General features: G+C 38.4%; 1 protein-coding gene across 1 annotated transcript in view; it reads left to right on the top strand.

The window, feature by feature from the left end:
• LOC124552746 (serine-rich adhesin for platelets-like) overlaps positions 1–13,239 on the top strand; it is a 239,755-nt gene that overhangs the window by 206,600 nt on the left and 19,916 nt on the right. Inside the window, exon 13 of the mRNA XM_047127089.1 lies at positions 12,599–12,768. Within this exon, the coding sequence (XP_046983045.1) occupies positions 12,599–12,768 (170 nt within the window). The remainder of the gene's footprint in view (positions 1–12,598; positions 12,769–13,239) is intronic.

Below are 13,239 nucleotides of genomic sequence, written 5' to 3'. Positions count from 1 at the left end.
TCCCACTATATCTAACTTTAACCTATCCATTTCCCTTTTCAAATTTTCTAACCTACCTGCCCGATTAAGGGACCTGACATTCCACGCTCCGATCCGTAGAACGCCAGTTTTCTTTCTCCTGATAACGCCATCCTCTTGAGTAGTCCCCGTCCGGAGATCCGAGTGGGGGACTATTTTACCTCCGGAATATTTTACCCAAGAGGACGCCATCATCATTTAATCGTACTGTAAAGCTGCATGCCCTCAGGAAAAATTACGGCTGTAGTTTCCCCTTGCTTTCAGCCGTTCGCAGTACCAGCACAGCAAGGCCGTTTTGGTTATTGTTACAAGGCCAGATCAGTCAATCATCCAGACTGTTGCCCTTGCAACTACTGAAAAGGCTGCTGCCCCTCTTCAGTAACCACACGTTTGTCTGGCCTATCAACAGATACCCCTCCGTTGTGGTTGTACCTACGGTACGGCTATCTGTATCGCTGAGGCACGCAAGCCTCCCCACCAACGGCAAGGTCCATGGTTCATGGGGAGGGCGTAAAATGTACGGTATGTAAAAATTGAAGTTGACATATATGAAGAACATGCAGGAAGCCTACATTATGACTTTTTTCTGCCTCAAAACTACCCTGGTGCTGTACTTCACCATTCATTACAGCAACAAGTTGCTTTTTTGCATCACCACCAACTTCATCAAACTGCACAGCATAAAGGGACAGGTAGTGATGCTGGATGTTGTACTTCTTCATTATAGTAAACATCTTATGACAAATTAGACACTGAGGCAACCCATCTTTTTCAGCAAATCAGTATTGTTCTTCTCAACAGAAGGGGAAAAAAAAGAAAGGGCTATTTCAAGGTTTCATTGCTATAACTACGTTCACGACAAAGTCTGAAGCATTAATAAATCCTATGACACCAGTCATCAGGTGTGCACCCAGCAGAGCACACACAGTAGTTATGTCGTGCAGTATGAGTGCTTGATGGGTGGCCTACCAACGATGCGCCTGCCCGTCAGCAAGCTTACAGGCGCACACGGGCACTCGTGCTCGGTGAGGCAGCATTGGAACATCTTGCTCAACCCTGTAAGAACAACTGACACTAATTGTATCTGGTAGGCCACTTGAATTTGCATGGACAACAGTTTGATTGGCTAATGTCAATGTTAATTGACTCGGAAACAGTGTAACATATTTAATTTTTTCTTAACAATTATTGCTCAGCAGAGCCCACCCTGCAACACCCTCATAAGCTTCTGAGACTGTTTCTCACTGGCCTGTATAACATTTAGACAGTGTAAACAATCTTAGTATTACTAGAATTTGGTTTATATGTAAATTTCACTGAAAAAAGATTAATGCAAATAATTTCATAGGGGTTACATCAAGGTCAACAGAGAACAAAGACATTCCTTAAATGAACTGTCATGTGAAGAATAGTGCCTTTCAGCATCAGGCATTATATGATATATATTTTTAACAATCAGTATTAAAATATGTAAATTTTGATTAGAATTAAATAAATATTACATTTACTTACAACCGTGTTAGTTCCATTCAACAATCCTAATTAATCTATACAAAACACACTATCCCATCTTATATTTAAAATTAGTAATTCACATGTTTCCTTCAGGAAAGTTAAGTTTAAACAAAACTATATGAATGCCTTTTCTATATTGTCTCAAATGTCATTAAACAGTCATTAGTGTAAGTAGAAAAATCAAGAAATGACCGTATATAAAAACAAAGATGATGTGACTTACCAAATGAAAGTGTTGGCAGGTCGACAGACACACAAACAAACACAAACATACACACAAAATTCAAGCTTTCGCAACAAACTGTTGCCTCATCAGGAAAGAGGGAAGGAGAGGGAAAGACGAAAGGATGTGGGTTTTAAGGGAAGTCACATCATCTTTGTTTTTAGATATATATTTCCTACGTGGAATGTTTCCCTCTATTATATATATAATGGAGGGAAACATTCCACGTAGGAAAAATATATCTAAAAACAAAGATGATATAGACACACACACACACACACACACACACACACACACACACACACACACACACACACACACGCAGACATATTTAAAGACAAAGAGTTTGGGCAGAGATGTCAGTCGAGGCAGAAGTGCAGAGGCAAAGATGTTGTTCTGCCTCGACTGACATCTCTGCTCAAACTCTTTGTCTTTAAATATGTCTGCTTGTGTCTGTATATGTGTGGATGGATATGTGTGTGTGTGTGTGTGTGCGAGTGTATACCTGTCCTTTTTCCCCCTACAATGTGTGAAACTCGGTCTGTCAGATTGTATTGTATGTTAATAGGCGGACCAAAATGATATATTAGGGTACAATGCAACCCTTGTGAGAACAAAACAACCCATATAGCTTTCTGCTCTTCATTTGTAACTTTTAGCCCAGCCATTAAAGAGAGTGCAGTAATATAGAGGAAGATGGTTGATAGCTGTCGTTGTGAAAGGACTGCCTTAGAATTTAGTTGAGGTAACTCAGAGAAGACAGTGCAAAACCAAAGCTGGATAGGTTCTGAGATCAAGTTCTGGTCCAGCACACAGTTTGAATTAGATACACATATAGACATACAAAATTATTTATGAAATAAGTAATATTTGGAGTAAATGTAAAAGTTTGTAATATATATATGTTATTTTATAGAATGATTTGGCTTTGTTTTAGTGCATTACATTTCAGACTAAGTTGTTGTTTACTGAAATAATTCCAGCTGAATAGGATATCTGCAAGCTACGTAAACCAAAGAATAAGAGAAAAGTACCGTTTGACAAGAACATGAAATGGAAAGCATATTTAGGACAACTCTAAGTTTAATTATTCAGTGATTCTAAGGAAGTGCAAGCTGAGTTGGATGCTGTCTTCATTTGTTGTACTAAATGCCAGCTCTCTTTAAATGGAATAAATGTTCATAAAGGAAAGGAAAAACATGACATTGTTCAGTTACTACATTCGTGGAAAACTTTTAGAGTCTGTCACATTGTATAGATACTTGGGGGTAATACTACTGAGAGTTATGAAATGGAATGATCCCATGGGCAGCCGTGGATTTGTTGGAAGAACTCAGGGAAATTGAGGTACATCTGTTATGCAGGAAACAAATGTAGCCTGTTCTGGAATACTGCCCTGTACTAGGAGTAGGTATCAAGTAGCCATAACAGCAGACATACAACTCACTCAGATACACACTGCTAAGATCGTAACAGGTCAGTTTGGGTGATAGTAAAGTGTTACAGAAGTCCCCGTGACTTAAATGTGAATCACCAGAAGAAAAGCAACATTGAAATTGTGTTGGATAAATTCAAGAAATTTGTATTCTAGTTAAACTGTCCAGTAATCCTACTGTCTGCATTGTATATTAAAGTCATGAGAATAAGATGAGAGAGAGGACTTATATAAAGACATCCTAATAGTCATCCACCCTTTCCAGTCACCATTTACACTTGAAACAGGAAAGAGAATGACCAATATTGGTAGAAAGTTCCCTTCTTAATCCTCTGTCCAGTGGGATGTGGTGTTAGTAATTACATGAACAGTAAATAGTCTTCAGATTTTGGTAGGAAAGTGACATCCACAGATGTACTGCTGTACATGTACCTCAAACGAACTGCACATCTTTACTGTGTGTGAAAATGTGTGTTTTTTGTACTAAACAGTAATAATTAATAATAAAAGCAAGGACACTCCAGTAAAGTCTGCACTGAATGATAGGGTTGGGTCGACAGAGAGAGCGAAGTTAGTAGTTGACGAAGTGTAACTCAAAATAACTGAACGACAAACTATTTGTTGTGATAAACAAACTCACATATAAACAAAAGCAGCCTGTAATTTGAGAGTTAAATGATTAAAATTCACCCAACTTTGTGTACTAGTAGAAAGGCACATTCTTCTAAGACTTAGTCAACATATGATGGATAATGTTTGAGAATATTATTAATAGCTTTTTATCTCATTATAAACAATTAACTATATGTTTACATGCTTAATGTATCATGATTTCAGACACAGATTCCAGTAATTATTTTAGTTCTGAATTTGTTTCCTGAGTTTTTTGTGGCAGTACTGTAGATTATTACATGACTGTATTCTATTTTGCTGCATATATTTCCAATTTCCAAACAGCATTTCAGTTCAAACTGAAATTCACTCAAGTGCTAATCTAGTCCCACTGTTATTTGAATTTTGACTGAGATATATGCTACTGTAAGTTATAACATGTTATAACAAGAGGTATTGTTATGAAATTAACAAAGAACACTGTTCAAAGCAGTCACTTGAGAGATTTCAGGATAAGTAAAGGGAAGCCATATCATGCGTAAGAAGATAGTATACTTTCAAACCCAATCTGTATAGTTGAGACATAAAATGGTTTACAGGTATATGATTAAAACTTAACACATAGCTAAACCTTCATTTGGCAACAATTACAAAAAGGATAGATTAAACATTGGAAAATCTAGGATGGAATAATGGAAATATTGTGAAAAGAATAATTGCTACTCGCCATACAGTGGAGACGCTGTGTCACAGGTAAGCACATCAAAAAGACTGTCAAACAAAGGTTTCTGCCGAACAGGCATTCATCAGAGTTAGGTAACCCCCCCCCCCCCCACACACACACAAACACACACACACACACACACACACACACACACACACGCGCGCGCGCAATGCAGTTCACCAAGACTACAGTCTCTGGCTACCGACATCGGATTTGTTGTGCCTATGTGCGACTCAGCATATCTGCTGTATGTTGAGTAGCAACTATTCTTTTCATAATATTGAAAAGGATAGATTGCTACTCACTGTAAAGACGCATTGAGTTGCAGAAATCAGACATAATGAAAAGACTGTTACACACTTTCACACAAACAAGCTCAAATCACGGTATACATGCCTGCTATCTCTGGCCACTCCATTAGGAAGTCTTTAGTCTCATAGATTCTACTCTCTAACATGAATAATCATTTGGTTGGCCCTTCCCTCAATGAAGAAATTCCCAAGGAATGTTATCTATCCACTCTCTCCTCTGCATTTAGCAGTAGAATTCCTCTTCCACTGTTATTGTTGACATCTTCACTTTTAATATCACTGGAAGTTATTTTGACTTTCCTGTATGCTGAATCTCTCCTGACAGCCATCTGCCTTTATATCTGTTCATATTTGTCCTGCATCCATTTCGCTTAAGTTTCCTGCTTTTCTTATTGAATTCTTTCCTGAGTGACTACATCACTGTACACTGTACACATTTCGCTTAATTTTCCTGCATTTCTTATTGAATTCTTTCCTAAGTGACTTACATCACTGTATTCTTTTTTTTTTCCAGGAACATTTTTGTATTTCCTTGTCTTGTCAACCAACTGAGTTATTTCCTCTATTACCCGAGTTTCCTTCATAGTTACCTTCCTTGTACCTATATTTATCTGTCCAGCTTATGTGATTTCCCTTTTTAGACATGACCATTCCTTCTACCGTACTGTCCTTTATTGCATTATTTACAGCCTCAGACTACTTCAACTGCATACCATCGTTCCTCAACACTTCAGTTTCTGCTCCTTTACACATTGATTCTTATACATCTACATCTAAATACATATTCTACTAAACACTGTGAAGCATCTACCACGGTGCCACATGTTAAGTGTTTCTTCCCATTCCTGTTCCATATGCACCAACATTTGGCAAGATGGAAGACATTTTCGTCACCAGCCACATCACAAAGTAATTAAGCAAAGTCAGTGATGACATGTTGGCATTGTTCATGGAGACTATATTATGTTATTGGCAGTTCGGCAGTATTTTCATGTTTTGCAAATTCATTAAGTGTGTGTGTGACTTTTTCACACCTTTTCAGACTCATTAAGTGTATGTGTGATATTGATAGAATAGTGTATAACTCATAGAAAACAGGAATAGTATTACTGAAGGTCAATACAGTGGTGTGCAAAAAATCAAGGATAAAAGTAACTTTCGCACGACATGTCGCTGCCGAGTAACATAGGTCAGTGAAATTTGGACCATGCATAGAAAGAACTGCTACAATATAGTAAAGAAACTAGTTGAAAGAAATATTCAATGAAATGAATAGAAACGGCACTTTAGTTCAAAGACAGTAATTAGACTGAAGTACCATGATTTATGATGGTCCTCTGGATGTTACAAAACATGGGACATTATTCTTCATGAAGTGTGTGATCACCACAAGTAGCAGTGTATGCTCTGCAACATGCTCCCATGCTGGCTAGACGGTTGTTAAGGAGTTCCATTCCTCCACTAGGGCGGTTGACAATTGCTGGATGATAATTGATGCATGTGGACATGTTGTGATATCTCTCCCCAGTACTTTGCACATGTGCTCAGTTGTCCTCAGTGGAATATAAATCAGAGGAACGGGCAGGCCAATCCATTCTGGTCATGCATTGTCATCCATGAAAATGAAGTCAGTCCTGAATGCACTCCTGAAAAGATGCATATGGGATAGGAGTACAGTGTCACAGGAACATTGATAGGTGAGTGTACAGTTTATAACAATTTGGAGGACAGAACACCTGTGCAACCTAATGCCTCCTTACACCATAATATGTGGAACACCAAAGTGATCATGTTTGACAGTGTGGTTGGGTGTGTTATGTTGTCCCATCTCCTGCCATATGAAGGCTCTTGGCACCATCGCAAACGATGCCACAGACATCGGGGTGTCAACAGAATGCAACATATTGGTTATCAGGCACAGAGAGCACACCCATGCAGTCACCATGCCACTGTGGAGTGTCTGATGGTATGCCTTGCAATCATGTTAAATGAGTTTACAATTGCACCACCTGTTTCACGTGGTTACCTTCTTGCCTGGTGCTGTAGTTGAACTTGGTTAACAGCCTCCTCTCCTTTGGGCAGCAATGCCTTTAATTGGGAACACTCTCCATGCACATGAAACAATGCTGTAAACTATACCAAACTCTTGGGGTACACTCTTCGCATATTATCATTCTTCCAGCTTCCCAATGATTCTTCCCCATGTGAAGTCATTCAGATGTTGTTTCTGGACCACATTTACTTTCCCTTTCCTTCAACTATCTTGTGTTGCAAGGCTGGCCACATTTGTTGCTATAGGCGCATTGACATCCAACTTTCTGTGCACAGTTGGGAGACATCTGGCAATGTGCTCTCACACTTTCATTCATTTCCACTAAGTAGCTAATATTATATGTTACTTTGCCTATCTCATCCTTAAGTTTTGTAGAGCTGTGTCGTTAGGACATCTAAATTCATTTAGTTTCTATAGGTATTGTTATTCAAGTTTTTTCTGAGAAAGACAATAAATTTAAAAAATAAGTTTGTAGCTGTATCCTAAGTGGCATTTGAAGGAACCGTACATTTATCATTTTTGAAAACCATCGAAGCCTTTCAGTGTAATCTTTGCATTCTTTTTTCTCCTTTGTCAATAGCTTATTATATGATGAATGGTACTGTATTGCCTGACCTACTGTGAGGACATAATTTTTATTTGTAACGAATATCAAAATAAAAAATGGCTTCAAAATATGTGGAATTATAGACTCATATTGTTGACATTTATTTGCAGTAGAACATTGGAACATATACCGAGTTCCGACACTGTGAAACATATTAAAGAAAAGATTTGTTGACACATTATCAGTACAGATTCAAAAAAATGCTGTTCTTGTGAAACACTACTCGCTGTTTATTCATATGAAGTAAAGAATTCAATAGACACGGAATCTCAAGTTGATTCCATGTTTCTCAACTTCCAGAATACCTTTGTGACTGTTCCTCACACGCAATTACTAATCAAATTTCATGTTTATGGAATGCCACTTCAATTGTGTAATTAGATTCATGATTTCATGTCAGAAGGGTCATAACTGACAGGAAGTTATCTATTGAAACCAAAGTTATTTCTTGCATTGTCCAATTTAGTGTTATAGGCCCTTTGCTTTTCTTAATCTGTGTAATTGATTTAGGTGACAATATGAAGAGTCCTAGGTTGTTTGCAGATGATAATGTCTTCATCATATAGTAAAATCATTGGAAGATCAAAAACGAATTACAAAATGATGTGGATGAGATACCTGCATGGTGTTAAAAGTGTCAATTGATACTGGTTGATTTTGGTTGTACGGTAAATCGCACAAATTTAAAGGCTGCCAGTTCAGCGAAATTCCTAGGGATTGCAATCACAACTACTTTTACAATAGAACCACCATGGAGAAAACATTGTGCAGAAGGTGAACCAAAGACTGTATTTTATTGGCAGAACACAACAGATCTCCTAAAGACTCTAAACTGTATTTGTTTGTTGTCTTCTGGAATAGTACTTTGCAGTATTGGATCATTAACAGATAGAATTGATAGATGATATTGCAAAATTTCATAGGAGGACAGCTCATTTTACAGTACCACAAAACAGTGGAGAGAGTGTCACAAATACAATAAGTCAGTTGGGTTGTCAATCATAGAACAAGATCTTTTTTGCTGTGGCAGGATCATTTGACTAAATTATAATCACCAACTTTCTTCTCCAAATGCGACAACATTTTGTTGATCCCACCTGTATCAGGAGAAATGACTGCAACAATAAAATGAGAGAGATCAGAGCTCAGGCAGAAAAATTTAGATGTTTATTTTTCCTACATGCTGTTTGAGAATTGAATGTAGTGGAGGATTTGGCTATCCATAGCACCAGTACAGTGGAATTATTTCACTCTTGCACTGTGTCCACTGTGCCGAGTATGGTCCTGTGGCATCCCTGAGGAGCTGCCACAGATTCTGTAACATGTGGCATGGAGTCGTTGGTGATGTTCTAAGGTTGAGAGCACTTTTTTCTCCAAAGAATTGTATGGACATGGTAGTTGAAATGTTAGAATAATAGTTTTTCACTTAGTTGCCATGAACTTCTACAAATGAAACAGTGGCCAAATGTGTGCAATATTACATGGCCTCTAGCAACGCAGATGGCATGGTAGGGGAGATAATAATGGTAGGGTGGTGGCTCCCTTGCGGACTGGACAGTGTGGTAAGTGAGGTGCAGTTTTACAGCTTAAGCCTTCACACCATTGTATATCTCACAGATATCACTCTCTCACTAGTGAGTCTGCAAATGATTGTGTTAACAGATGATGACACTACAACAGATGATTTGACAACTCAACCATTTATTATTAGAAACACAATGGATACAGAATCATGTTGAAATTGCAACAGACTACTTACTTATTTTCATGTCTTTGTACACATTTTTTTCTATCTCTTGATGCCATGGTAAAATTAGCTTATTTTCAAAATAACAGCGTGGCTTAGAAAATTTCACCTCACTGATATTCTAATGCAATTACAATTGTGACAGAACTGTCTACTACTAATCAAAAAGTTGAAAAATAAGGTCAATAGCTTATGAAAAGCTCATGCCCAGTAAAAAAAAGTGTAATACCTTCATTTATGTTGTTAAAAACCCATACTGACTCTCATTTAAGCAGTTATCAATGGCTCTTAAAAGAATTACATTATTTGATTGGAAAAATAAATCTATAATCACTCGTATATCAAGTAGATAAGAAAGTTTTGCGCATTAGCTATGTGGTGAAAATATTCTCTGTTATCATTTACCAAAAATTCTTGTCAGTATCTCAAACTGTTTAAGACATATGAATATTTCGCTTCCACAGTATCGTTTGTGCACACAATCAAAAGTGAGCGCACTATGTACAATCAGTTATCTTGAGATTGGCAATAGATATAGACAGCTCCATTTCATATGCAGCAATATACGACCTGCCATGCACCAAATGCAGACTCGCGGTGACCACTATTTTTCATTGCAAGCTATTTGAATTTTGTACAGTACTGTATGAGATATAAAAATATCACAGTTACTGTGACCATTAACAAAATGATAGGCAGCTCATCACGAAGCTGTTGAGTGACACTATGTGGTGCATGAGAATCTCTTCTTATTTACCAAATAGTTTCTTTAAAACTGTTCGAGAAAGGCTGCAGTGCAACCTGCTGTGAACACCTCTCTTCCTGCAGTGTTGTGAAGGTGGGCAGAGATTGTTCAGTTCGTAACAGATGATACTCACAGCTCAATGGGTTACAGACAACTGAGGTGGCTGTCCTGTCAGAACAGAGAGCTGGACCAATGCTTTTCTGTGCACTGGCCGAGTGTTCTTGTGTGAGCTCTATTGAAGGTGGTGCAGAATGAGTACTTCAGTTGCTTAATGAGTATGTGCACAAAGAGTGGCTGTAGGAGGAGTGTGAGTAATATAAAGATCAGTCAGTGCTTGTGCTAGGCTGCCCGTGCTAAACTCTTCATGCCCTGTCATCCTGCCCCTTCTTCTTGTCAGTGTTTTCCACACTTTGCTCTTCTTACCATTTCTGCGGAGAACTTTCTCACTTTTTATCTTATTTATTGGTCCCCTTAATTTTTGATGGTGCTCTGGTGTTCACACTTTACAGTGTAGGCACACACAGCCAGGCCTGGCATTTGTCAGAAGTTGACAAGAAAATTTCTGATATCTCGATTGTACGTTTTCTTGTAAATTTTGTGGTGATATCTGTATGAAATTACCAGGGTGCCCATCTGTTAAACAGTCTGCTTCAGGGGTAGCGAGTTGGTTCTGTGTTTCCTCACATTATGAAGGTCAGTTGAACAGCAGATACTGGCCATTTATGGTTTTATAATTGATTAATTATTTCTGATCAGATCTTCCTCCATATGATACAGATTGCCCCCACTTATCCTGAACACCCCAAGTAACGTTTTGCCTGTAAGCAAAATGTAGAATGTATACAGCAGATGTTATTTAGCTACCAGAGGGACATTAACCAGCTTGACTCCTTTCTTGTCATGTTGTCCATTACAAAAATATGAACAGCAGTATGTCTTTTGTAAATAACTCTGTATATTTTTTTGATAATTTTTACATTGGCTGGAGCCTCAGTCATGGTAATTTTTTTTTTACCTGCACTGCGACATTTGACTGTAATAACCTTTATTTTATTGTTATACAATCCAGATTTTGGCCTATGGCCATTTTCAAGTACAAATCTTATTTATATGTCAAAAGATATCAGACTGGTATGAAATACAGGTGCTTGTTGAAAAAGCATATCTGGTCATATAGGCCAGATCTGTCATTAGTAAAAGTGGTAACACCTCTAAAATGCCAAAATATTCATTGAAGACTTTCATTTCTCGACCCTACAGCACAGCTGTTATGTGAAACTGTTAACCAGTAAACAGGTATGCGCATACCTGATTACTGGTTGGCATCTGTGTACTGTTTAACAGTCTCATACAACAGCCGTTTTATAGGATCCAGAAAGGAAATCCTTAATATACATTAGGCATTCATTAAGAATGTTACATGGTTGCTTTAAATTATGTTATGTACTATGGTCCTTGCTATTTCATATTTCCACATAGGCACCAACATGTAACACACCGCTGTAGTCATAGTACAACATTCCTGACAGGCCTTAGCAACATATTGTTCGGTACCCAAGCACAGTCTCCCCTAATGCCTGATTCTAGTGTCCAAGTCACGTGGTTCTCTGGCCTACACTTTCGAATATGCCCAGAGGAAAAAAATCCAATAGTATCAAGTCTGGACTTCTCAGAATCCACTTACCATTCCGCAGTGTCCAATAACGCTGCCTGGAAAAGCGTTGTCAAGGTGTTTTCATGAAATTGGCACAAAATGAAGAAGTGCCCCAGGATACGTGATTCTTCTTCCATCCAACGTAATGTGGCATCAGCTAACTGAATCTTAACATCACATTCTTCCAGTGACAATGCTTGGACGAGTCTGGTTTCCATGCTCTCCAACTGATCTCCTTCATTATCCGTTGGACTAAACCATATGATAAACTAGTTTCCTTTTGATATTGTCTTAGGGACTTCATGGAACTTTTCGCAAATGCCGCAGCAGCATTGGCTTTATCCTCTTCGGTGGCAACTCTCTTTGGGGACCCAGCTCCCCTTTGGGGAGTAACCGAACATGTACACAACAAATTTGCAACTAGTCTCCTCTGGCCAGAGCAGCCAGAGATAGCGGCTGTGTGCGTGCGTGCTTGTGTGAATGTGTGTGTGTTTTCTTCTTTAGAGCCATTAGCCGAAAGCTCAGTGTGTGAATATTATTCCATATAAGTTATTGATGTTTAAAACCCACAATTAAACTGCTGTTCATTGGCTAGTATGTGTCACCTGTGAGGAAAAACAGCACCAAGTAGCCAAACAGCTGCTAGTCATGAGCCAACAGCTGTTTGGCTGCTTTATGTTTTACTTGTTAGACAATATCCTTCTGCTCGTACTAGGGCAACTACAGTTGGGAAAGGACCTCATTTGATGTAGTAATTGTCAAAATAAGTAGTTTCACTCTTAATAAAAGAAGAAATAGTAGCTAATAAATAAAACTGAATATATTTAACAGCTGATAGTCGCTGAAGCTTTTGCTATTTAATATCCACTACAAATAATGTCATATGCTTTGTTATGTGCATGAAATATGTTTCTGTAAAGGTGCTTACATGTCAGAGTGTTGCTTTGTGCACAGGAAGCTATGCAGGAAGTGCCAGAAATGGATGACGAAGCTGGTGGAGGCGAAGATGCGTCAGCTACGCCCTCACCAGGATCACGAAAGCGCCGCAAAACTTCCTCGATTCTTCTCGAAGTGAAGCCCCTTCCTCCTGCAGGCCGGGGAATTCTTGTATCTCCCGGTTTCAGGTAGCTCTCAATAAAAACACTTACATTCCAGTTTGTACATATTCTGTATTCTCGCTAATATGGTTACTGCTATAGATAAACTGTTTATCCGTCATGAGGATAGAGAGGACACAAAATGCAGAATGGCAATAGCAAGGAAAACATTTGTCAAAAAGATAAATATGCTAACATATAATATAAAATTAAGTGATAGGAAATATTTTCAGGAAGTATTTGTCTGGAGTATAGCCTACTATGTAAGTGGCAATGTGGACAATCAAATATGTAGGGACTTCAGAAAGTAAGTTACACATCTCATCCCATGCTAAGACCATTGCACAACAAGATTGGCGCATTGTCAGAAGAGAGGATGTGTTCCAAGTTTCCTGCTGACACAGTTCTGGTGCGGTAAGGATAACAGGTGTATCACACTGTGCGGGTGAAATGTGACATGGCAACTGGAAGTGTACTCAAGAGTTGAATATGTGGGAC

Source organism: Schistocerca americana, chromosome 10 (assembly GCF_021461395.2).
Source record: "Schistocerca americana isolate TAMUIC-IGC-003095 chromosome 10, iqSchAmer2.1, whole genome shotgun sequence".
Lineage (NCBI taxonomy): Eukaryota > Metazoa > Arthropoda > Insecta > Orthoptera > Acrididae > Schistocerca > Schistocerca americana.
This window is presented reverse-complemented; position numbering and strand designations above follow the sequence as displayed.